Source organism: Oncorhynchus gorbuscha, linkage group LG06 (genome assembly GCF_021184085.1).
Source record: "Oncorhynchus gorbuscha isolate QuinsamMale2020 ecotype Even-year linkage group LG06, OgorEven_v1.0, whole genome shotgun sequence".
Taxonomy (NCBI): domain Eukaryota; kingdom Metazoa; phylum Chordata; class Actinopteri; order Salmoniformes; family Salmonidae; genus Oncorhynchus; species Oncorhynchus gorbuscha.
Genome location: NC_060178.1, coordinates 88,774,451 through 88,801,145, shown reverse-complemented (window position 1 = coordinate 88,801,145; position 26,695 = coordinate 88,774,451). Strand labels below are relative to the sequence as shown.

At 40.7% G+C, this 26,695-nt stretch overlaps 1 protein-coding gene across 2 annotated transcripts; it reads left to right on the top strand.

Moving 5' to 3' along the window:
* Positions 1-1,656: 1,656 nt before the first annotated feature.
* Positions 1,657-26,633, top strand: LOC124038497 (annexin A4-like). 2 transcript variants are annotated; one of them, XM_046354456.1, is made up of 15 exons: positions 1,657-1,811; positions 7,643-7,961; positions 8,097-8,128; positions 8,410-8,598; positions 8,786-8,873; positions 9,156-9,250; positions 10,546-10,659; positions 11,212-11,302; positions 12,106-12,185; positions 14,198-14,254; positions 20,161-20,254; positions 21,839-21,934; positions 22,132-22,190; positions 24,951-25,073; positions 25,275-26,633. In XM_046354456.1, exons 2-15 carry the CDS (start codon positions 7,652-7,654, stop codon positions 25,332-25,334), a joined length of 1,488 nt encoding a protein of 495 aa, XP_046210412.1. In that variant the 5' UTR covers positions 1,657-1,811; positions 7,643-7,651; the 3' UTR covers positions 25,335-26,633. The 2 variants fall into 2 exon arrangements, with proteins under 2 accessions (XP_046210412.1, XP_046210411.1); XM_046354455.1 differs by lacking the exon at positions 1,657-1,811 and adding an exon at positions 3,262-3,346.
* The last annotated feature ends 62 nt before the right edge of the window (positions 26,634-26,695 follow it).

The window sequence follows — 26,695 nt, the reverse complement described above, 5'->3', positions numbered from 1 at the left end:
TGAAATATTCTTATTAAATACTTATTTATTTACATAGTTGAATGTGCTGACAACAAAATCACACAAAAATGATCAATGGAAATCAACTTTATCAACCCATGGAGGTCTGGATTTGGAGTGACACTCAAAATTAAAGTGGAAAACCATACTAAAGGCTGATCCAACTTTGATGTAATGTCCTTAAAACAAGTCAAAATGAGGCTCAGTAGTGTGTGTGGCCTCCACGTGCCTGTATGACCTCCCTACAACGCCTGGACATGCTCCTGATGAGGTGGCGGATGGTCTCCTGAGGGATCTCCTCCCAGACCTGGACTAAAGCATCCGCCAACTCCTGGACAGTATGTGGTGCAACGTGGCGTTGGTGGATGGAGCGAGACATGATGTCCCATATGTGCTCAATTGGATTCAGGTCTGGGGAACATCAATGCCTTTCTCTTGCAGGAACTGCTGACACACTCCAGCCACATGAGGTCTAGCATTGTCTTGCATTAGGAGGAACCCAGGGCCAACCGCACCAGCATATGGTCTCACAAGGGGTCTGAGGATCTCATCTCGGTACCTAATGGCAGTCAGGCTACCTCTGGCGAGCACATGGAGGGCTGTGCGGCCCCCCAAATAAATGCCACCCCACACCATGACTGACCCACCGCCAAACCGGTCATGCTGGAGAATGTTGCAGGCAGCAGAACTTTCTCCATGGCGTCTCCAGACTCTGTCACATCTGTCACGTGCTCAGTGTGAACCTGCTTTCATCTGTGAAGAGCACAGAGCGCCAGTGGCGAATTTGCCAATCTTTGTGTTCTCTGGCAAATGCCAAACGTCCTGCATGGTGTTGGGCTGTAAGCACAACCCCCACCTGTGGACGTAGGGCCCTCATACCACACTCATGGAGTTTGTTTCTGACCATTGGAGCAGACACATGCACATTTGTGGCCTGCTGGAGGTCATTTTGCAGGGCTCTGACAGTGCTCCTCCTGCTCCTCCTTGCACAAAGACGGAGGTAGCGGTCCTGCTGCTGGTTTGTTGTCCTCCTACGGCCTCCTCCACGTCTCCTGATGTACTGGCCTGTCTCCTGGTAGCGCCTCCATGTTCTGGACACTACGCTGACAGACACAGCAAACCTTCTTGCCACAGCTCGCATTGAGCATTGCCATCCTGGATGAGCTGCACTACCTGAGCCACTTGTGTGGGTTGTAGACCACTAGAGTGAAAGAACCGCCAGCATTCAAAAGTGACCAAAACATCAGCCATGAAGCATAGGAACTGAGAAGTGGTCTGTGTTTACCACCTGCAGAACCACTCCTGTATTGGGGGTGTCTTGCTAATTGCCTATAATTTCCACCTGTTGTCTATTCCATTTGCACAACAGCATGTGAAATGTATTGTCACTCAGTTTGCTTCCTAAGTGGACAGTTTGATTTGACAGAAGTGTGATTGACTTGGAGTTATATTGTGTTGTTTAAGTGTTCCCTTTATTTTTTTGAGCAGTGTATAATGCAGTTGATTTGCGATGATGATACAGACATTATATTAAGCAGGACATTCATACGAGCCTTCAATCCAATCGTAATCAAAAAGTAGTGTGAAATGCACTCATAAGTAACATAAATATAGGCTTTTTTTAGCAGGCGTTTTATAAGAACTCCGCCGTGTTCTGCCACCAACTTCCGAGCATCACCCGCCTGTGGCAATGTTTGCAAACACAGAACTGTGTCTATAATGTCCAAAAATAAAAAGCACAACAAATACACTGACCCACCCATACTACTTCCTGAATCTCTCCCCTTCAACGGCCCCGCCGTCAAAACCAAGTAAGACAAGTTATTTTGATTTTATAGGGTTATATTCTTAAATGTTAGCTTTTGTACCGATCCAAGTGAACTCGACTATTTCTGGAAATGTGCTTCTAGAATTGTGGGCAGGTTTAATCTTCTGACTGGCTTTATTTAGCTATTCTGCAAATTTTCTGTCAGAGCAAAGCATTTCCTATGTCAGCATCTCGTTTCAACACCCAGCCCATCATCGCCCTTTGAAAACGCTCTTATTTGTTAACGATCCTGGATTTAGTTATTGCCACTTGTTTAATCGCTACACGTTTTGTCATATTTTTCCTCTCCTATATGAACCTACTTGGCAGATCGACCAGGTTTTCTAAATAGACCTACGCAATAGAGGCTATAGTTTAATCTCAAACTGCCATTTTGCCTCAACTCGGGATGCGTAGGCTACAATGTGATATTTATTGGATGGCTACATTGTAATATTATGTAACAACCTCAGTGTATCATACATATATTTATTATTCAGCGAATAAATGAACACATGAAACATGAGACAGCACAGACTATTCTAATTGGCTGGAAGGTTACATCGTAGCAACTATTCTAGTCTGATGTAGCCGAAAGTATGTTGTTTTATGAAATTATTTGCTTTATGGTTTTATTTCGTTATTTTGTTGTGTTCAAATCGAAGAATTAACCCTTGACAGACACATTGTCGTGTGTTCGAAGCTAGTTCTCGAGCAATGACTTTAATTCTTAAACTTTGCATTAGGCCTGTACTGGGCCCGCCTCCCGGCCTGTTTTTTTCAGATTAATCCGTGTTCAGGGTAGATACGACTGAGATCCCCAGTGTTGTGCCGAAAATCGTCCCCTGCCAGAATTCTCTCCCTCTTCGCGTGAACGCGCACACCCAATTTTTCATTCTTCATTGAGATTTCTGCTCTTCACTCCGTTGTCTGTGTAGCCTACATTTCACTGATCTTAGCAGAAAGTATTTTATTTTTATTTTTGTCCTTCAGGGCTGCTGTCAGTGATCACGTTAGGTTGCGTTTCATTTCATTTTCTTGCCTGCTGAACCCCCCCCCCCTTCTAATTCCTTAATTTTGTGTCTAGAGTCAAATACTTTCTGTGGCACACAGAGTCAAATACTTCTATAGAACCAATTTAACAGGCAACCGAAATGAATAATGAATGTATGTGTGTTATATTAAACATAGAGGCATGAGTGAAATGTAGGCAAGCAATAAACATTTCAGAACAACTACTCGTCGAATAAGACATGGGAGAGATGACGCATTTTGGCAGAGATTTATTTAGACTAATACACTTTGAACAAATAGCCAAACTGAAAACTGTAGACATTACTAGTGACTCCCCTGCAATCAAACTGCCATTAAAAAAAATTAAATGCAGCCTAACTGAGATTTTCGGCACAACACCAGAACGTGTGACGTGTCAGAGGGGAGGGGGTGGGGAACACCCAATCGCCCCTCCATATGTCACTGGTTATGTTGCTCTTTCGGGATTATCCAGTCCAGGGAGTGTCTCAAATTAGGAGTGCTGATGTAAGTACAGGTCTCCCTTGTATTAATTATGATTTAAAAGACAAAAACTGAATCCAGTGCACCGCTTTGCGATTACAGGCCCTGAAACCAGAAACCTGCAAGGCAGTTTATGTTTATTGTGGTATACCTCGGCTTCACATCAAGTCATGGTAGTGGAATACTGGTAAACTGGTCAAGAGTCTGTAATAGTGTCTACTGTTTGTTCATTTGATTTCGGAGTCATATCATTCATCTCAACTACTCCATGTAGCCTATGCGAGGCACATCGAGTCTCCATTTGCCTGTGAAACGTTTACTTCTCTATTATAATTTGAGTATTTTTAGTGAACTATGTCTTTACAAATCTTTATTCTCTGAATAAAATTAGCAGTTTTATTCTTTGAATAGAATATTTGTTCAGCTATTTTCCCCAGTAATTATGCTTCCTCTGATCCTTTAGGCAATGTATGTAATGTCAGTGTGTTACAGTGTGTTTTGGAAAGGAAGGAAGACTCAAACTTTTTATCCCATTTAACCTTTATTTAACTTGGCAATTCTAAGGGGAAGTAGGAGTTGCTCAAAACAATGAGCTTTCTCTTATGTAATAATCCAATGCCTGGAAATCTTGTCACATGGAAATGTCTGTGTATGCTTAACTCATCCTTTAACTTTTCTCTTTTTTTTAACCAAATCTGTATTTTGACTTTAAATGGTATTTTGTAGAAGTGTCCAGACAATTCTTTTGCGATTTCACTTGGTTTTGAGAAATTTACCCAGGGGTGAAAGTAGATTTAAATGTCTTCCCAGTACCTCTACTTTTTTGTCATCTTACCGTACTACCAGTTCCAATCCAAGTGCCAGGCAATAGCATTGTAAAATATTGTAGTGGACCCATATTATGGGTCTGTTTAACTTCTACTGGTCCTGGGGTCCTTCTTAAGGTCAACGGCATCATGAACTCTAACAAGTACCAGGACATTTTAGCCAAAAACTTGGTTGCCTCTGCCAGGATGCTGAAACTTGGCCTCAAGTGGATCTTCTAGCAAGACAATAACCCCAAGCACACATCAAAATCCACAAAGAAATGGGTAACTGACCACAAAATCAACCATTTTGCAATGGCCATCTCAGTCTCCAGACTTGAACTCCATTGAAAACCTGTGATTTGAATTGAAGAGGGCAGTCCATAAGCGCAGATGAAGGATATCAAGGATCTGACAAGATTATGTAATGGCCTAAGATCCGACCCAATGGTTCTCCAATCTCTTTAAACATTTTAGAAAAGGCTCAATGTTGTTATCCTCGCAAGGGGAGGGTGCCTTAGAATTGAAAACAGGGGTACCAATAATTTTTACCTCTTTGTTTACAGATTAAAATGTATTTCTCTGAGAAATTGTATTAGTATAAAATATAATTTCCCTTTTTTTTTGCATGCAATATTGCAATTATTTATTTAATTCAGTATTGTTTGGACGTCTGTATCAAAGGTCCCAATAATTTTGGACCTGAATGTATTTTATATTGAGTGAGCTCCAACATTACTGGAACCCCTGACTGGCAATGCACAAGCAATACTTTAAATATATACAATATAATTATATAGATAAACTCAAAATACCAACATTTGAGAAATACTGTATTTTATCAATTTTTTAATGGACCCACTTAAAATCATTTATTGATTTTATTAAAAATCATTGTCCTCTAAATCAAGGTTTCACAATTAATGGCACCCTTAAAGATTATTGTAAATAACATTTTCCAAAATTAAACCAGTAATTAAATTCCACATATTTCAGTTTATCTAAGTCTTAAAGTCTTAAGGAACTATATTGAGGCATTACATCACTTTCTGTTTCAGTAGGGTATAAAAATGAGGTAACACACATGCAATATCCCTTTGTCATCTGACACCATGAAGAAAACAGAAGAGCTGGCAGTTCAAAAAAAGATAAATGAAATTTTATTATGGGGGGTAGAAGCTATTTAGATGCCTCTTGGACCTAGACATGGTGCTCCGGTACCGCTTGCCGTGTGGTAGCAGAGAGAACAGTTTATGACTAGGGTGGCTGGAGTCTTTGACATTTTTCAGAGCCTTCCTCTGACACCGCCTGGTATAGAGGTTCTGGATGGCAGGAAGCTTGGCCTCAGTGATGTACTGGGCCATTCGCACTACCCTCTGTAGTGCCTTGCGGTCGGAGGTTGAGCAGTTGCCATACCAGGCAGTCATGCAACCAGTCAGGAAGCTCTCGATGGTGCAGCTGTAAAACCATTTGAGGATCTGAGGACCCATGCTAAATCTTTTCAGTCTCTTGAGGGGAATAGGTTTTGTCGTGCCTGCTTCACCACTGTCATGATGTGCTTGGACCAGGTTAGTTTGTTGGTGATGTGGACACCAAGGAACTTGAAGCTCTCAACCTGCTCCACTGCCGCCCCGTCGATGAGAATGGGGCCATGCTCAGTCCTCTTTTTCCTGTAGTCCACAGTCATCTCCTTTATCTTGATCACGTTGCGGGAGAGGTTGTTGTCCTTGCACCACACAGTCAGGTCTCTGACCTCCCTATAGGCTGTCTCGTTGTTGTCGGTGGTCAGGCCTACCACTGTTGTGTTATCGGCAAATTTAATGATGGTTTGAGGTCGTGCCTGGCCGTGCAGTCATGAGTGAACAGGGAGTAAAGGAGGGGGCTGCGCACACCCCTGAGGGGCCCCTGTGTTGATTATCAGCATGGCGGATGTGTTGTTACCTACCCTTACCACCTGGGGATGGCCCATCAGGAAGTCCAGGAGCCAGTTGGAGAGGGAGGTGTTTAGTCCCAGGGTCCTTAACTTGTTGATGAACTTTGAGGGCACTATGGTGTTGAACGCTGAGCTGTAATCAATAAATATCATTCTCACATAGGTGTTCCTTTTGTCCAGGTGGGAAAGGGCAGCGTGGAGTGCAATAGAGACTGCTTCATCTGTGGATCTGTAGGGGTCGTATGCAAATTGGAGTGGGTCTAGGATTTCTGGGATGATGGTGTTGATACATGTTTGTCGCCAAACTCACTGGCTCTAGGTCATCTATACGTATTTGCTAGGTAAAGCCCTGCCTTATCTCAGCTCACTGGTCACCATAGCAACACCCAACCATCTGTAAATAGCCCATCCAACTACCTCATCCCCATATTATTATTTTTGTGTTGCTCTTTTGCAACCCAGTATCTCTACTTGCACACCATCATCTGCACATCTGTCACTCCAGTGTTAATGCTAAATTGTAATTATTTCGCCTCTATGGCCTATTTATTGCCTTACCTCCCTAATCGTACTACATTTGCACACACTGTACATAGACTTTTCTATTATGTTATTGACTGTACGTTTGTTTATCACATGTAACTCTGTGTTGTTGTTTTTGTCGCACTGCTTTGCTTTATCTTGGCCAGGTCACAGTTGTAAATGATAACTTGCTCTCAACTGGCTTACCTGGTTAAATAATGGTGAAATATAAAATGTGAGCCATAACCAGCCTCTCAAAGCACTTCATGGCTACAGATGTGAGTGCTATGGGTCGGTAGTCATTTAGGCAGGTTACCATAGTGTTCTTGGGCACAGGCACTATGGTGGTCTGCTTAAAACATGTTGGTATTACAGACTCGGACAGGGAGAGGTTGAAAATGTCAGTGAAGACAGTTGCTGGTTGGTCACAGCATGCTTGCATTACATGTCCTGGGAATCCATCTGGCCCTGCGGCCTTGTGAATGTTGACCTGTCTAAAGGTCTTACTCACATCGGACTCGATGTAGGACTCGATCTTAGTCCTGTATTGATGCTTTGCCTGTTTGATGGTTCGTCGGAGGGCACATCCTTGAAAGAGGCAGCTCTAGCCTTTAGCTCAGTGTGGATGCTGCATGTAATCCATGGTTTCTGATTGGGGTATGGTACGTACAGCCACTGTGGGGAAGACGTCATCGATGCACTTATTGATGAAGCCAATGACTGATGTAGTGTACTCCTGAATGCCATTGGAGGAATCAGGGAACATATTCCTGTCTGTGCTAGCAAAACAGTCCTGTAGCTTAGCATCTACGTCATCTGACCACTTTTTTATTGATCTAGTCAGTGATGCTTCCTGGTTCAATTTTAGCTTGTAAGCAGGACTCAGGAGGATAGAATTATGGTATAGGAGTATAGGTGGTCCAGAGTTCAACTGTGTATATATATATATATATATATATATATATATATATATATATATATATATATATATATATATATATATATATTACATTTTTATAAATACTTATGCCTCACCTTCTCATGCTTCCTTTCTTTCAGGTCCTAAAGATGAGTTATCCAGGTTACCCTCCCTCCGGTGGCTACCCTCCCCAGGCAGGTGGCTACCCTCCCCAGGCAGGTGGTTACCCTCCCCAGGCAGCTGGCTACCCCCCACAACCAGGTGCATATCCCCCCCAAGCAGGAGGCTACCCACCCCAGGCCGGTGGCTACCCACCCCAGGCCGGTGGCTACCCACCCCAGGCCGGTGGCTACCCACCCCAGGCCGGCGGCTACCCAACCCAAGCCGGCGGCTACCCCCAGGCAGGGGGCTACCCACCCCAGCAGGCCGGAGGTTATCCTTCCATTCCTCCAGCACAAGGTAAGGCTATTATTTTGGGATTACATTAGTATTTTGTTTTCATGGTAGTGCAAAAGTGTGCTTGCTCTGGTTTGGAGTTATCCTGTTCATTAAAATCATGCTACATCACTCACTTGTTGTCTCTTCATTCTCTAGGTGGTTGGGGTGGAGCCCCTGTTGGTGGAATGGTAAATATGACTTATTACCTTGAATCAAGTAGCTAACTAAGAACCAAGTAACTACCAACATATTGTACGGCTCTAAATCAGCGGGTTCTATTTACGACCTGATCTACACACCCTATAACATGTATGGAGTCTGTTACCATGTCATTATGTCCCAAATGGCTCCCCATTCCTATGGGCCCTGGTCAAAAGTAGTGCACTATTTAGGGAATAGGGTGCCATTTGGGACATATCCAGAGCCAGTAATGTGATACCAGCTAATCACCTCCTTTTCTCCATTCCAGCCAGGCGGAGGTATGCCCCAGGGATACCCAGGCGGTCCTGCTCCATGTCCACCCCAGGGGTACCCAGGAGGCCCTGCCCCAGGACAGCAGCCCATGCCTGGCTACCCTGGAGGAGCCCCGGCACCCAACCCCTCCATGCCAGGATACGGAGGTGGTGCTCCGGCTACTCCCCATTCACCTGCCATCAATGTGAGAATCTCTTGTTTCTTTTTCAGTTTGTGTCATGTGGACTGAAACCATTAACCTGTATTTACATAGCTTTTTCCTAATGTACTTTACAAAGTATTTCCTTGTTTATGTATTTCCTTGTTTCTGTATTTCCTTGTTTCAGTATTTCCTTGCTTCATTTTCAGTACTTGTTTCTATTTGTCATTAGAGAGGCTACAGGGGTGCGATAAAGGACCACCCAGGTGCTGACCCTCTGAGGGATGTGGAAGTCCTCCGCAAGGCCATGAAGGGCTTTGGTCAGTAGTTCATCATTATAGACATTCACTATCATGGATAGATGTATGAAGGATTTGATGAGATTCAGTCAAATTCTAATAACACTTTATTTAGAGATGCACATTACATAACTGAAGTTCCTTCTGGGGAAAAAAAGTTATTTTATTATATTCTATAAATCTTCAATGGCTAGATGCATATGTAGAATATTATACAATTAAGAGCACACTATTTAGTGATACACATTCCATCTACTACCAGTTAAACTGCTAATAATGCTAATAATATATTATTTTCAACAGGCACGGATGAGTCCGCTATAATTGAGCTTCTTGGAAGCCGCACCAGCAAGCAGAGGGTTCCAATGGTTGCAGCCTACAAAACCACTTATGGGAAGGTGAGGTTTATACTAGAGTAATGACTATGGTTTCTTCTATTGTCTGCTATTGTTGCTGTTAGTTTAACTTCCATGTAGTGTTCATCTATGTCTGCACCCTGTAGTGGTAATTCTAACCAAAAGGAGAACGAGACTGTATTCTTCAAAACAACTTTATTATAACATTTGCAAAAATGAAGCAATCAATAACAACCAATCAGTGCATCGTTAGGAAAGTCCAATGACCAGATGGAAACAGGGACGGAACATGGTGTGTAAAAGCAGATTTAGCTTGTCTGTTCAGATAATGGTGGCAACATCAACTGTCTGTTCCTTCCTGCTTGTTTTCACACATCTAAGTTCCTGTAGATTGAGAAAACAGGATTTTACATACTGAAGTCTCACCCGAACGGCTCTTATCTGTATGCCAAGAATTATGACTAAGTCACACGACAAGCCTGTATCAGTAAAAATACTAACATATAACAATAGACACTTATCTTAAGTAAAACAGCATAGTATGTCAATCAAATCTATTTATAAAGCCCTTACATCAGCTGATGTCACCAAGTGCTGTACAGAAACCCAGCTTAAACCCCAAACAGCAAGCAATGCAGGTGTAGAAGCACGGTGGCTAGGAAAAACTCCCTAGAAAGGCCAGATCCTAGAGATGAACCAGGCTATGAGGGGTGGCCAGTCCTCTTCTGGCTGTGCCGGGTGGAGATTATAACAGAACATGGCCAAGATGTTCATAGATGACCAGCAGGGTCAAATAATAATAATCACAGTGGTTGTAGACGGTGCCATGGGTCAGTACCTCAGGAGTAAATGTCAGTTGGCTTTTCATAGCCGATCATTAAGAGTATCTCTACCACTCCTGCTGTCTCTAGAGAGTTGAAAACAGCAGGTCTGGGACAGGTAGCACATCCGGTGAGCAGATCAGGGTTCCATAGCCACAGGCAGAACAGTTGAAACAGGAGCACCAGCACAACCAGGTGGACTGGGGACAGCAAGGAGTCATCAGGCCAGGTAGTCCTGAGGCATGGTCCTAGGGCACAGGGAGGGAGGGAGAGAGAGGGGGGGGGGAGCTAGAGAGAGAGACACGGAAAGAGAGACATGGAAAGAGAGTGTCTAATTAAACAGGATACTATGTAATTAATATTTAATTTACACCACAGTCTCAAATGACACCCTATTCCCCTATGAGCCCTGGTTGAAAGTAGTGTGCTATATAGGGAATAGGGTGGAGCAGCAGCACATTTGGGGCACAGATTTACTGTATGTTGAGTGACCTTACACAATCTTCTATTTCACAGGATTTATTCCACGATCTAAAGTCTGAGCTGACTGGGAGTTTTGAGAAGCTGGCTATTGCCATGTTGCAGACACCAGCCAAGTTCGATGCATCTGAACTCAAAGAAGCCATATCGGTTTGAACGGGTTCTTTTGTTTACTCTTAGACTATACCAGGTTCATTAGAGCAAAACGTAGGATAACATTTTGAAACAAAACAGAAACAAGCTTCTTATTGGACAAGTTCTGATATTACCTCCCTATTTCAGTCCGTTATGGACCGTTTTCTTTTGTTTCGTGCCTACTGAACACCACCCAGGTTATTCCACTCTTTATATTTAGGCCTCTTTTGTGAGTCATTTCAGTATGAAACAGAAAGCTCCATTAAAGACAGACAAAGTCAGGTATGTTGAGGCCTGAGGAATCACCCATTTTACTATCTGGTGAACAAGATTTAGCTACTTACTGTAGCTTGTAGAGAACAAGTATTACTTGGGCCATGATGTATTATTGTCTTGAACCACAAACTATATGGTGAACTATATGGTGATTCACTGTAGCTGTAGAGAATAAGTATTACTGTATTGCACCTGGCCAGTAATTATTATTGTCTTCTAGATCATTTCTGGAACTCACACATAGCATTTAAATATTTACTGTATACTTAACCCTGGCTGGTTTGTTCTCAGGGTGCAGGTACTGATGAAGCATGTCTGATTGAGATCCTGTCATCTCGCTCCAATGCAGAAATCAGAGAAATCAATCAAATTTACAAACATGGTAAGAGCTGTGTATTTATTATGAATCCCCAGTAGCTGCTGCCAAGGCAACAGTAGCTACTCTTCCTGGGGTCCAGCAGAATTAAGGCAGTTTATACAATTTAAAAAATATTACAATACATTCACAGATTTCACAACACACCTACTCCACCACTACCACATATCTTCAGTACAAAATCCATGTGTACGTGTGTGTATAGTGCGTATGTTATCGTGTGTGTGTGTGTTTATGGCAACTGACCATATGACTGAACAGTAATCCAGGTGCAACAAAACTAGGACCTGTAGGACCTGCCTTGTTGATAGTGTTGTTAAAAAGGCAGAGCAGCTCTTTATTATGGACAGACTTTTCCCCATCTTATGTATCAATATGTTTTGATGACAGTTTACAATCCAGGGTTACTCCAAGCAGTTTAGTCACCTCAACTTGCTCAATTTCAACATGATGTACTTGAGGTTTAGTGAATAATTTGTCCCAAATACAATGCTTTTAGTTTTATAAATATTTAGGACTAACTTATTCTTTGCCACCCACTCTGAAACTAACTGCAGCTCTTTAAGTGTTGCAGTCATTTCAGTCACTGTAGTAGCTGACATGTATAGTGTTGAGTCATCTGTATACAGTGGCATGGCATTAGTAAAGATTGGAAAAAGTAAGGAGCCTAGACACCTGCCCTGTGTGTTTCAGAGTAACTGACTGAAATGGCGTTCGTTTAAGACAATGTATTGAAATGCTGTGTGTTTCAGAGTAACTGACTGAAACGGCGTTAGTTTAAGACTGTGTTGAAATGCTGTTTGTTTCAGAGTATGGTAAGACCCTGGAGGATTCCATCAGTAACGACACCTCAGGACACTTCCGTAGGCTCCTCGTCTCACTCTGTCAGGTAACTTTTTATTGATATGTTATCGATGGGTTTTTGTTATGTTATTGATGTGTTGTTAATCGTTATCATTGCGTAACATCTTTGACAGTGAAGGCTAAAGCTGATTCATGATGACAACCTAATACTCAACAAAGTCGGTGCTCTTGCACTTCATTCTGGCTATCTAATGGCTACAAATTAGACATATCTTTAATTTGTGTTAACAATTTCTGAAATGTTATATTATTTTAATGAAGTGAACAAGCGAAAAAGACTCGGGGGAACCAAGTTTGTATGAAACTGCTATTTCCCTCTCAAGATAAACATCTACTATAGCCTCTTCCTGAGTCGGGAGTCAGGAAGTAGAGCCTATTATAGAGCCATTACAAGCAAACGTCATATTGGAGTGGTGCACACATATGCTCACAGCAAAAAGTCCTGTAGCAGATAGATATACATTGATGTTGGGACATTGACAAACTTAGTAGTGTGTGAGTGATGACCATGACAACACACAAGACTGATGGCTATAGCTATGTTCAACAAGTTATTATTCTTCTGGCTTTACCTAGCTCTATTTGGGATATTTTACCTTGCCTCGCTGGCTTGCTACGTAATCAGTCCTCCAATGACATCTGCAATGTTGTAGACGATGACCATCTGATTACTTGTTTGTAACTTGCAGGAGCTGTATTTGAAGTTGAATGATCGTATCCATTTAAATGTAAACAACCCTTTCTACTGCGAATATGTGCCCAAAACTTTTGATGCGGCTGGGTCTGGATTTTTCAAGAAGCAATGGATGCATCCCAAAACTGTAACCTATTCCCTATATAGTGCACTACTTTTGAAACGAACCGTATGGGCCTGGTAGTGCACTATAAATGGAATAGGGTGTAATTTAGGACGCAGACCATAAAGATACCATGAAAGATTTATGGAAGCAATTACTGAAATTGATGGAGGAGAAGTTGAGTTTCCATGCCTCAAATTCCTTCCAGGCTACGAGTATTCCACTGTTCATAGTTTGTAAGGGTTTCCAGATTTTTTTTTCCTCCCGTGGAATAATATCGTCTGCCTCCCAGGCACTGGTCAAAAGCAGTGCACTATATAGGGAATAATATCGTCTGCCTCCCAGGCACTGGTCAAAAGCAGTGCACTATATAGGGAATAATATCGTCTGCCTCCCAGGCACTGGTCAAAAGCAGTGCACTATATAGGGAATAATATCGTCTGCCTCCCAGGCACTGGTCAAAAGCAGTGCACTATATAGGGAATAATATCGTCTGCCTCCAAGGCACTGGTCAAAAGCAGTGTACTATATAGGGAATAATATCGTCTGCCTCCCAGGCACTGGTCAAAAGCAGTGCACTATATAGGGAATAATATCGTCTGCCTCCCAGGCACTGGTCAAAAGCAGTGCACTATATAGGGAATAATATCGTCTGCTTCCCAGGCACTGGTCAAAAGCAGTGCACTATATAGGGAATAATATCGTCTGCCTCCCAGGCACTGGTCAAAAGCAGTGCACTATATAGGGAATAATATCGTCTGCTTCCCAGGCACTGGTCAAAAGCAGTGCACTATATAGGGAATAATATCGTCTGCCTCCCAGGCACTGGTCAAAAGCAGTGCACTATATAGGGAATAATATCGTCTGCCTCCCAGGCACTGGTCAAAAGCAGTGCACTATATAGGGAATAATATCGTCTGCCTCCCAGGCACTGGTCAAAAGCAGTGCACTATATAGGGAATAATATCGTCTGCCTCCAAGGCACTGGTCAAAAGCAGTGCACTATATAGGGAATAATATCGTCTGCCTCCCAGGCACTGGTCAAAAGCAGTGCACTATATAGGGAATAATATCGTCTGCTTCCCAGGCACTGGTCAAAAGCAGTGCACTATATAGGGAATAATATCGTCTGCTTCCCAGGCACTGGTCAAAAGCAGTGCACTATATAGGGAATAAGATGCCATTTGGGACGCATCCATTTCTTTTGTAGTAAAACCATTTTTTTGCTTTCTGTTTGAAGGGAAATCGAGACGAGAGGGAACAAGTGGACATCAACATGGCCAAACAGGATGCTCAGGTGATCACTGTTTCTTGTTCTGTTAATATAATAGCATTTAAATAGTTTTAAAGATCTTTGTGATGTCACAATAGTGCTTATATACCCAGTAGGCTTATAAGAAATTTGACATTATTTGTTTAATTTCTGATCTGAAACTTTACTTAAGGAAGCATGTATCTGCCAATATTCATCTATAAAAAATCGAATTAAAAAAATATTGGCAGCCGATATGATTCCAAAGATATGATATATGATTCCAAAGAGTTAGACAAGCATTTCATGCTTCTACTGATAGTTATTTTGTGTTAGATACTGATAATGTTGTGCGTTAGAAACTGATCATGTTGTTTATTGTTATTTTTTAAATTTTTTTATTTCACCATTATTTAACCGGGTAGGCCAGTTGAGAATAAGTTCTCATTTACAACTGCGACCTGGCCAAGATAAAGCAAAGCAGTGCGACACAAACAACAGAGTTACACATGGAATAAACAAACATACATTCAATAACACAACATAAAAAAATAAAGTCTATATACAGTGTGTGCAAATGGCGTGAGGAGGTAAGGCAATAAACAGGCCATAGTAGCGAAGTAATTACAATTTAGCAAATTAACACTGGAGTGAAAGATGTGCAGATGATGATGTGCAAGTAGAAATACTGTTGTGCAAAAAAGTAAATAATAACAATATAGGATGAGGTAGGTAGATTGGATGGGCTATTTACATATGGGCTATGTACAGCTGCAGCGATTGGTTAGCTGCTCAGATAGCTGATGTTTAAAGTTAGTGAGGGAAATGTAAGTCTCCAGCTTCAGCAATTTTTTTGTTTTTGTTTTCTTTTATTTATTTATTTCTTATTATTTTTTTTGCAATTCGTTCGTCATTGGCAGCAGAGAATTGGAAGGAAAGGCGGCCAAAGAGGTGTTGGCTTTGGGGATGACCAGTGAGATATACCTGCTGGAGCGCGTGCCACGGGTGGGTGTTGTTATCGTGACCAGTGAGCCAGGATAAGCCAGGGCTTTACCTAACAACAACTTATAGATAACCTGGAGCCAGTGGGTCTGGCGACGAAAATGCAGCGAGGGCCAGCTGACGAGAGCATGCAGGTCGTAATGGTGGGTGGTATATGGGGCTTTGGTGACAAAACGGATGACACTGTGATAGACTGCATCCAGTTTGCTGAGTAGAGTGTTGGAGGCTATTTTGTAAATGATATCGCCGAAGTCGAGGATCGGTAGGATAGTCAGTTTTACAAGGGTAAGTTTGGCAGCATGAGTGAAAGATGCTTTGTTGCGAAATAGGAAGCCGATTCTAGATTTAATTTTGTATTGGAGATGTTTAATGTGACCCTGGAAGGAGAGTTTACAGTCTATCCAGACACCTAGGTATTTGTAGTTGTCCACATATTCTAAATCAGAACTGTCCAGAGTAGTGATGCTGGTCCGGCGGGCGGGTGCGGGCAGCGATGGGTTGAAAAACATGCATTTAGTTTTACTAGCGTTTAAAAGCAGTTGTGTGTTATAAACTGAACATGTTATGTTGTGTGTAGAAACTGGTCCTGTTATGTTGTGTGTTTAGAAACTGGTCCTATTATGTTGTGTGTTAGAAACTGGTCCTGTTATGTTGTGTGTAGAAACTGAACCTGTTATGTTGTGTGTAGAAACTGAACCTGTTATGTTGTGTGTAGAAACTGAACCTGTTATGTTGTGTGTAGAAACTGGTTATGTTGTGTGTTAGAAACTGAACCTGTTATGTTGTGTGTTAGAAACTGAACCTGTTATGTTGTGTGTTAGAAACTGGTCCTGTTATGTTGTGTTTAGAAACTGGTCCTATTATGTTGTGTGTTAGAAACTGAACCTGTTATATTGTGTGTAGAAACTGAACCTGTTATGTTGTGTGTTAGAAACTGAACCTGTTATGTTGTGTGTAGAAACTGGTTATGTTGTGTGTTAGAAACTGAACCTGTTATATTGTGTGTTAGAAACTGAACCTGTTATGTTGTGTGTTAGAAACTGAACCTGTTATGTTGTGTGTTAGAAACTGGTTATGTTGTGTGTTAGAAACTGGTTATGTTGTGTGTTAGAAACTGGTTATGTTGTGTGTTAGAAACTGGTTATGTTGTGTGTTAGAAACTGGTCCTGTTATGTTGTGTGTAGAAACTGAACCTGTTATGTTGTGTGTTAGAAACTGGTTATGTTGTGTGTTAGAAACTGGTTATGTTGTGTGTTAGAAACTGGTTATGTTGTGTGTTAGAAACTGGTCCTGTTATGTTGTGTGTAGAAACTGATCATGTTATGTTGTGTGTTAGAAACTGAACCTGTTATGTTGTGTGTTAGAAACTGGTTATGTTGTGTGTTAGAAACTGGTCCTGTTATGTTGTGTGTGTAGAAACTGGTCCTGTTATGTTGTGTGTGTAGAAACTGGTCCTGTTATGTTGTGTGTGTAGAAACTGGTCCTGTTATGTTGTGTGTAGAAACTGGTTATGTTGTGTGTTAGAAACTGGTTATGTTGTGTGTTAGAAACTGAATCATGTTGTGTGTTAGAAACTGATCATGTTGTGTGTTAGAAACTGATCATGTTGTGTGTTAGAAACTGATCATGTTGTGTGTTAGAAACTGGTCCTGTTATGTTGTGCGTTAGAAACTGGTTATGTTGTGTGTTAGAAACTGATTATGTTATGTTTTGTGTTAGAAACGGATTCTGTTATTTACATTACATTTAAGTCATTTAGCAGACGCTCTTATCCAGAGCGACTTGTTATGTTGTGTGTAGAAACTGAACATGTTGTGTTAGAAACTGGTCCTGTTATGTTGTGTGTTAGAAACTGGTTATGTTGTGTGTTAGAAACTGATTATGTTATGTTTTGTGTTAGAAACGGATTCTGTTATTTACATTACATTTAAGTCATTTAGCAGACGCTCTTATCCAGAGCGACTTGTTATGTTGTGTGTAGAAACTGAACATGTTGTGTTAGAAACTGGTCCTGTTATGTTGTGTGTTAGAAACTGGTTATGTTGTGTGTTAGAAACTGATTATGTTATGTTGTGTGTTAGAAACTGGTCCTGTTATGTTGTGTGTAGAAACTGAACATGTTGTGTTGTGTGTTAGAAACGGATTCTGTTATGTTGTGTGTAGAAACTGAACCTGTTATGTTTTGTGTTAGAAACGGATTCTGTTATGGTGTGTGTTAGAAACTGAACATGTTGTGTGTTAGAAACTGGTCCTGTTATGTTGTGTGGAGAAACTGAACCTGTTATGTTGTGTGTAGAAACTGGTTATGTTGTGTGTAGAAACTGAACATGTTTTGTGTAGAAACTGAACATGTTTTGTGTTAGAAACTGGACATGTTGTGTGTTAGAAACTGAATCATGTTGTGTGTTAGAAACTGAATCATGTTGTGTGTTAGAAACTGATACTGTTATGTTGTGTGTTAGAAACTGAACCTGTTATGTTGTGTGTAGAAACTGAACCTGTTATGTTGTGTGTTAGAAACTGGTCCTGTTATGTTGCGTGTTAGAAACTGGTCCTGTTATGTTGTGTGTTAGAAACTGGTCCTGTTATGTTGTGTGTAGAAACTGGTCCTGTTATGTTGCGTGTTAGAAACTGATACTGTTATGTTGTGTGTTAGAAACTGGTCCTGTTATGTTGTGTGTAGAAACTGGTCCTGTTATGTTGTGTGTAGAAACTGGTCCTGTTATGTTGTGTGTTAGAAACTGGTCCTGTTATGTTGTGTGTAGAAACTGAACCTGTTATGTTGTGTGTAGAAACTGAACCTGTTATGTTGTGTGTTAGAAACTGGTTATGTTATGTTGTGTGTTAGAAACTGGTCCTGTTATGTTGTGTGTAGAAACTGAACCTGTTATGTTGTGTGTAGAAACTGAACCTGTTATGTTGTGTGTTAGAAACTGGTTATGTTATGTTGTGTGTTAGAAACTGATCATGTTGTGTGTTAGAAACTGATCATGTTGTGTGTTAGAAACTGATCATGTTGTGTGTTAGAAACTGATCATGTTATGTTGTGTGTTAGAAACTGGTCCTGTTATGTTGTGTGTTAGAAACTGGTCCTGTTATGTTGTGTGTTAGAAACTGATCATGTTGTGTGTTAGAAACTGATCCTGTTATGTTGTGTGTAGAAATTGATCCTGTTATGTTGTGTGTTAGAAACTGGTCCTGTTATGTTGTGTGTTAGAAACTGATCATGTTGTGTGTTAGAAACTGATCCTGTAATGTTGTGTGTTAGAAACTGAATCATGTCATGCTGTGTGCTAGAAACTGATACTGTTATGTTGTGTGTTAGAAACTGGTCCTGTTATGTTGTGTGTTAGAAACTGGTTTTTATGTTGATTCTGTTATTTACATTACATTGTCATTTAGAAACTGATTATGTTATGTTTTGTGTTAGAAACTGGTTATTCTGTTATGTTTTACATTACATTTAAGTCATTTAGCAGACGCTCTTATCCAGAGCGACTTGTTATGTTGTGTGTAGAAACTGAACATGTTGTGTTAGAAACTGGTCCTGTTATGTTGTGTGTTAGAAACTGGTTATGTTGTGTGTTAGAAACTGATTATGTTATGTTGTGTGTTAGAAACTGGTCCTGTTATGTTGTGTGTAGAAACTGAACATGTTGTGTTGTGTGTTAGAAACGGATTCTGTTATGTTGTGTGTAGAAACTGAACCTGTTATGTTTTGTGTTAGAAACGGATTCTGTTATGGTGTGTGTTAGAGAAACTGAACATGTTGTGTGTTAGAAACTGGTCCTGTTATGTTGTGTGGAGAAACTGAACCTGTTATGTTGTGTGTAGAAACTGGTTATGTTGTGTGTAGAAACTGAACATGTTTTGTGTAGAAACTGAACATGTTTTGTGTTAGAAACTGGACATGTTGTGTGTTAGAAACTGAATCATGTTGTGTGTTAGAAACTGAATCATGTTGTGTGTTAGAAACTGATACTGTTATGTTGTGTGTTAGAAACTGAACCTGTTATGTTGTGTGTAGAAACTGAACCTGTTATGTTGTGTGTTAGAAACTGGTCCTGTTATGTTGCGTGTTAGAAACTGGTCCTGTTATGTTGTGTGTTAGAAACTGGTCCTGTTATGTTGTGTGTAGAAACTGGTCCTGTTATGTTGCGTGTTAGAAACTGATACTGTTATGTTGTGTGTTAGAAACTGGTCCTGTTATGTTGTGTGTAGAAACTGGTCCTGTTATGTTGTGTGTAGAAACTGGTCCTGTTATGTTGTGTGTTAGAAACTGGTCCTGTTATGTTGTGTGTAGAAACTGAACCTGTTATGTTGTGTGTAGAAACTGAACCTGTTATGTTGTGTGTTAGAAACTGGTTATGTTATGTTGTGTGTTAGAAACTGGTCCTGTTATGTTGTGTGTAGAAACTGAACCTGTTATGTTGTGTGTAGAAACTGAACCTGTTATGTTGTGTGTTAGAAACTGGTTATGTTATGTTGTGTGTTAGAAACTGATCATGTTGTGTGTTAGAAACTGATCATGTTGTGTGTTAGAAACTGATCATGTTGTGTGTTAGAAACTGATCATGTTATGTTGTGTGTTAGAAACTGGTCCTGTTATGTTGTGTGTTAGAAACTGGTCCTGTTATGTTGTGTGTTAGAAACTGATCATGTTGTGTGTTAGAAACTGATCCTGTTATGTTGTGTGTAGAAATTGATCCTGTTATGTTGTGTGTTAGAAACTGGTCCTGTTATGTTGTGTGTTAGAAACTGATCATGTTGTGTGTTAGAAACTGATCCTGTAATGTTGTGTGTTAGAAACTGAATCATGTCATGCTGTGTGCTAGAAACTGATACTGTTATGTTGTGTGTTAGAAACTGATCATGTTATGTTGTGCATTAGAAACTGGTCCTGTTATGTTGTGTGTAGAAACTGATCATGTTATGCTGTGTGTGTTTAGAAACTGTATGCTGCTGGGGAGAACAAAGTGGGGACGGATGAGTCCCAGTTCAACGCCATACTGTGTGCCAGGAGCAAACCCCACCTGAGAGCAGGTAGCTACCCATCCTGCAGTATCTGTGTTTATATTACCAAGTCAGTTCACTGTTTTGGCCGACAGGGTTGTAACCTTTCAGATATTGAGTGAGGTTGTTTCCTCATATCCTGTTTTTCTATGTCTATTATCTCAACACTATTTATACAAACATTTTATTCACTATATTAATGTATATTAATTAACTGGTTGTTCCAATGTCATAACAACCCTGCCCATGGCTCATTAGTATATTATAACTTTACTAAGTGGTTATAAAAATCATATTACATGTTTAACAACCATGCGTATGGTTATAACAACTCTACCTATGGTTAAAACAACCTTAAAAAATCTAGTCAAAGTGTATTGGTCGTGTACACAGTTGTGGAGATGTTATCGCAGGTGCATCGAAACAATGTAGCAATATGCAGCAATATCTAGCAAATGACATGTCCCGGCGCATGGTTATAGCAACTCTGCCAATGGCTCATTAGTATGACAACCTTATTACATGTTTAACAACCCTGCCTATGGCTATAACGACCGTATTACATGTTATTACAACCCTGCCTATGGCTATAACGACCGTATTACATGTTTAACAACCCTGCCCATGGCTATAACGACCGTATTACATGTTATTACAACCCCGCCTATGGCTATAACGACCGTAATTACATGTTATTACAACCCTGCCTATGGCTATAACGACCGTATTACATGTTATTACAACCCTGCCTATGGCTATGTTAACAACCCTGCCTATGGCCGTATTACATGTTATTACAACCCTGCCTATGGCTATAACGACCGTATTACATGTTATTACAACCCTGCCTATGGCTATAACGACCGTATTACATGTTATTACAACCCTGCCTATGGCTATAACGACCGTATTACATGTTATTACAACCCTGCCTATGGCTATAACGACCGTATTACATGTTATTACAACCCTGCCTATGGCTATAACGACCGTATTACATGTTATTACAACACTGCCTATGGCTATAACGACCATATTACATGTAATTACAACCCTGCCCATGGTTATAACAGCCATGGCTCATTAGTATATTATGACTACCTTATTACATTTACATTTAAGTCATTTAGCAGACGCTCTTATCCAGAGCGACTTACAAATTGGTGCATTCACCTTATGACATCCAGTGGAACAGCCACTTTACAATAGTGCATCTAAATCTTTTAAGGGGGGGGGGTGAGAAGATGTAAATGTAAATGTTATTACATGTTTATAACAACCCTGCCCATGGCTATAACGACCGTATTACATGTTATTACAACCCTGCCCATGGTTATAACAGCCATGGCTCATTAGTATATTACGACTACCTTATTACATGTTTATAATAACCCTGCCTACATTATAACAACCCTGCCCATGGCTATAACGACCGTATTACATGTTATTACAACCCTGCCCATGGTTATAACAGCCATGGCTCATTAGTATATTATGACTACCTTATTACATGTTTATAATAACCCTGCCTACATTATAACAACCCTGCCCACGGCTATAACAACCTTATGACATGTTTATAACAACCCGTGCCATGGTTCTTGTTTCTGCTAGTGTTCCATGAGTACCAACAGATGTGTGGCAGAGACATCGTGAAGAGCATCTGCAGGGAGATGTCTGGAGATGTGGAGGACGGCATGGTGGCTGTTGGTAAGTTCAGAAATAACCATCTAGCACTTTTTGGATCTGAAATTCCTGTTGACTAATGAGTGTTGAAAATCATATATATGCACAGTGTCTACATAGGGCTCTAAAGGAGGAATGGGTTGCCACTTGGGACTAAGCCAGTATGAAGGTTAGTCATGTCTCAACTCTATGAAGTAAAGCCTTGTCTTGTTGTGTTGCAGTGAAATGCATCAGGAACACTCCTGAATACTTTGCAGAGAGGCTTCACAAGGCCATGGCGGTAAGGAAATAACTGTTTCTCACTCCGCTGATGGAAATGTTCTTCAACCGTGTTTACGGGTAGCCGCCATGAGGCATTGTTTGTAGTCACTATCACTATAGTGTCTTAGACATATTTTCACACAAACACTAGTGCTGAGCTATTAACCAACATTTTTTCAACAACTAATTGACAGGGTTCAATTATTTGAATTCCATTTCATTTTTTTTCTCTATTTTTCTAGAGATAAATCAGATCCCGCCTGAACTGTGCGATGTAATGGGGTGTTGTTGACGCTCCATCAAATTAGTGGATGCTGCTATTTCAGCCACACTCGTTGCTGTCAGGTGTATAAAATTGAGCACGCAGCCATGTAATCTCCATAGACAAAAATTGGCAGCAGAATGGACTTACTGAAGAGCTCAGTGACTTTCAGCGTGGCACCATCATAGGATGCCACCTTTCCAACAAGTCAGTTCGTAAAATGTCTGTCCTGCTAGAGCTGCCCCAGTCAACTGTAACTGCTGTTATTGTGAAGTGGAAATCTCTATCAGCAACAAAGGCTCAGCAGCGAAGTGGTAGGCCACACAAGCTTACAGAACGGGACCGTTGAGTGATTAAGCACATAGCGCGTAAAAATCGCCTGTCCCCGGTTGCAACACTCACCACCGAGTTCCAAACTGCAGCTGGAAGCAACGTCAGCACAATAACTGTTAGTCGGGAGCTTTGTGAAATGGGTTTCCATGGCCGAGTAGCCGCACACAAACCTAAGATCACGATGTGCAATGCCAAGGTTAGGCTGGTGTAAAGCTCGCCACCATTGGACTCTGGAGCAGTGGAAACGGGTTCTCTGGAGTGATGAATTACGCTTCATCATCATTCATTCGTCCGACGGACGAATCTGGGTTTGGCGGATGTCAGGAGAACGCTCCCTGCCCCAATGCATAGTGCCAACTGTAAAGTTTGGTGTAGGAGGAATATAATGGCCTGTGGCTGTTTTTCATGGTTTGGGTTAGGCCCCTTATATCCAGTGAAGGGAAATACACTGCTCAAAAAAATAAAGGGAACACTTAAACAACACAATGTAACTCCAAGTCAATCACACTTCTGTGAAATCATGACCGGTGAAATATACCTGCTGGAGCGCGTGCTGCTATGGTGACCAGTTAGCTGAGATAAGGCAGGGCTTTACCTAGCAAAGACCCTTATAGATCTTGTAAATTACATTGCCGAAGTTGAGGATCGGTAGGATAGTTTTACAAGAGTATGTTTGGCAGCATGAGTGAAGGATGCTTTGTTGCGAAATAGGAAGCCAATTCTAGATTTCATTTTAGTCTGGAAGGAGAGTTTACAGTCTAACCAGACACCTAGGTATTTGTAGTTGTCAGAGCCATCCAGAGTAGTGATGCTAGACAGGCGGGCGATTGCGGGCAGCGATCGGTTGAAGAGCATGCATTTAGTTTTACTTGCATTTAAGAGCAGTTAGAGGCCACGGGAGGAGTGTTGTATGGCATTGAATCTCATCTGGAGGTTTGTTAACACAATGTCCAAAGAAGGGCCAGAAGTATACAGAATGGTGTCGTCTGCGTAGAGGTGGATCAGAGAATCACCAGCTGCATGAGCAACATCATTGATGTATGCAGAGAAAAGAGTTGGCCCGAGAATTGAACCCTGTGGCACCCCCATAGAGACATCCAGAGCTCCAGATAACAGGCCATCCAATTTGACACACTGAACTCTAACTGAGAAGTAGTTGGTGAACCAGGCGAGGCAGTCATTTGAGAAACCAAGGCTGTTGAGTCTGCCGATAAGAATGCAGTGATTGACACAAGTCAAAAGCCTTGGCCAGGTCGATGAAGATGGCTGCACAGTATTATCTTTTATCGATGGCAGTTATGATATCGTTTAGGACCTTGAGCGTGGCTGAGGTGCACCCATGACCAGCTTGGAAACCAGATTGCATAGCGGAGAAGGTTCGGTGGGATTCGAAATGGTCGGTGACTTTAGAAAGGCAGGGTAGGATAGATATCGGTCTGTAACAGTTTGGGTCTAGAAGAGGGGGATGACCGCGGCAGCTTTCCAATATTTGGGATCAGAAGATACGAGAGGTTGAACAGGCTAGTAATAGGGGTGATGGAGACAACAAGTTATGTTTTAGGGCTAGTTCATGGGATGGCACCTACTTTGTTGACTGAAGAGTTCATGCTTATATTATGCTGATATTATGATGACATTTTGTGAAGTTTTGGACTTCGGTAAGGGTTTTTTAAACTCTTCGGGCACATTTTATTTTCTCGAGGCAAGCAGAAGTTGGTAGCCAAAGTCAGTAGCTGAAGTCTATGCCCCTTTGTTGGTGATTGCTTAACAGTAGGGATTCTTCAATAAAGTCTTTGTTGTCATTTCATTTAATGAGAGACGACTCGTTTTTATGCACACATTTTCACTGATAAATACTGCACCAAATATCTTAGTTAAATATAAAATTGCAGAAATATCAAAATTATTGACAGATTTCTTGAGTCATCTTGGATTAATTCGGACTATTTTGAAGTGTATACTGGCTACGGTGTCTCAAAATGGACAAACGGTACTATTGTCGCTTTTTTCACATTTTTCAAGCGAATGTCATTTAAGGGAGTATGCGAGCACACTCATTCAGTTCGCCTAGCCGAGTTTGGCTTGGCGCCAGCCGGACTGAAGCATACTGACGCCTTAACCCCTCTTTGTGATATAAATCCTTTAATTGATATTTAGTATTGACTCTGTACTATGTGTTCCCAGGGGGCTGGGACCAAGGACAGGACTCTGATTCGGGTCATGGTGACTCGCTCTGAGGTGGACATGCTGGACATCAGACAGGTGTATCAGCAGACCTACGGGAAATCACTGTACACCGCCATCTCTGTATGTACCTTACACAAATAATCACTATGCTAAAATTATTTTATTGGAACCAATCCATTGATTTTATGTTATGGAGATGGATTGCTGGCAAAATTATGGAAATGAATGAATAATAATTCACAAATCATTTATATTCATTTCTTGGTTTATCTAATGGAGAATGATGCATTTAATACTGTTTTTTTTCTCACCATCTGATAGGGTGATACCTCTGGTGACTACAAGAAGATGCTGCTGAAGCTGTGTGGTGGAAGTGATTAGAGGGAAATTAAGACATCGTCTACATCAACCAGGACAGTGAAGTCAGAATTATAATGAGAATATTTCAATTCAGAGTTGCTATGGCCGTTCTATTTCTATGAGTGGGCCAGTCCATAAGAATGTGCCAGACACGATCCTATATCAACCTGTGATGCATGTCCTTATTTTAGCCTTCCTTGTGTCTCACACTCCAATGCAACATTTCATTACTAACTACTAACACACACAACATAATGTACTAAACGATATATGCAAGAATGATTTTCTTTGCTGCATATGCAATCAGGTATTGTGTAGTCTTGATACATTTTCACAGTGGTGGAAAAAGTCCCCAATTGTCACACTTGATTAAAAGTAAAGATCCCGTAATAGAAAAAGTATTTTTACTTAAGTACTTTACACCACTGCATTTTCAAACGTTTTTTTTTAACATGATATTTGTAATCATATTTCATGTTATCAGGATAGTATCATTGTATACTAAAATACAGTACTATAATTTACAAATGATTAGCTTTCTGCCAAAAACTAAATATATATGAACATTTCTGGATGTTAAAGTCTTTGTGTAAACACGTGCAAATATTGTATGAGATTTAGATACAACATTTTGTATATCTTAAGTATCCTAGAGTTTTATTGCTGACTACTACTATATTCTATGCAAATTAGTACCTTGTTACATTTAGAATGAAAGCCAATAATAATGAAATATCACTACACATTTTCCTCCCAATTCTTCTCTGTTAGTGACACCTTTTATTAATGTTGCCAATTTTCCATTGCTTGTTTCCCAGATATAAACACAATGTTGCCTTTTATGCTGCAGACCCAAAACCCGCCATGGCATGCAACTCTTTCAATCTTATAGCATCTATTTTGAAAGCTTTTTAGTTCCACACAAGTCAATTTTTGTTTCTCGTGTAATCTTTCATTGCCATTTTTACCATAATTTGAATGTAAGTAATTGCGCAACTGTTTGCCAAAAGTGAAACATTTATTCGTTACATAGGTATCTATAACCGGTATAGATGTAGTAAAATGTTATGCCAGTAGAGAGCAGGTTTTATACACAAGTGAAATTGGCAATGGATCCACTGAGACATGGTAACTGGAAAATTATTAATTCTGGCTCAGTATATAGCTATTATATTAATACCACTTTTGTTACTTGTCACAATGGCCCAAAAGTGCTGCCTTTGTATGTACAAACTAACGTTTATAATCATTTTATTGTTGTCATGTTCATCCACAGGCTTATAACGGCATCCTTCGTGTCAATTAAAATATTTTCACTGACTCATTTTCTGTTTCAATAATTGGATTTTTGTCCTTCATATTCATATCATTGTTTATCATAG

Bases quoted from the DNA above. Each gene is read 5' to 3' on its own strand.
- LOC124038497 (XM_046354455.1), top strand. From the start codon at position 3,278: ATGTCACTGGTTATGTTGCTCTTTCGGGATTATCCAGTCCAGGGAGTG. The intron at 8,599-8,785 runs GTGAGAATCTCT...ATTTGTCATTAG, and splicing joins CCCATTCACCTGCCATCAAT to AGAGGCTACAGGGGTGCGAT. The intron at 21,935-22,131 runs GTAAGTTCAGAA...GTTGTGTTGCAG, and splicing joins GGACGGCATGGTGGCTGTTG to TGAAATGCATCAGGAACACT.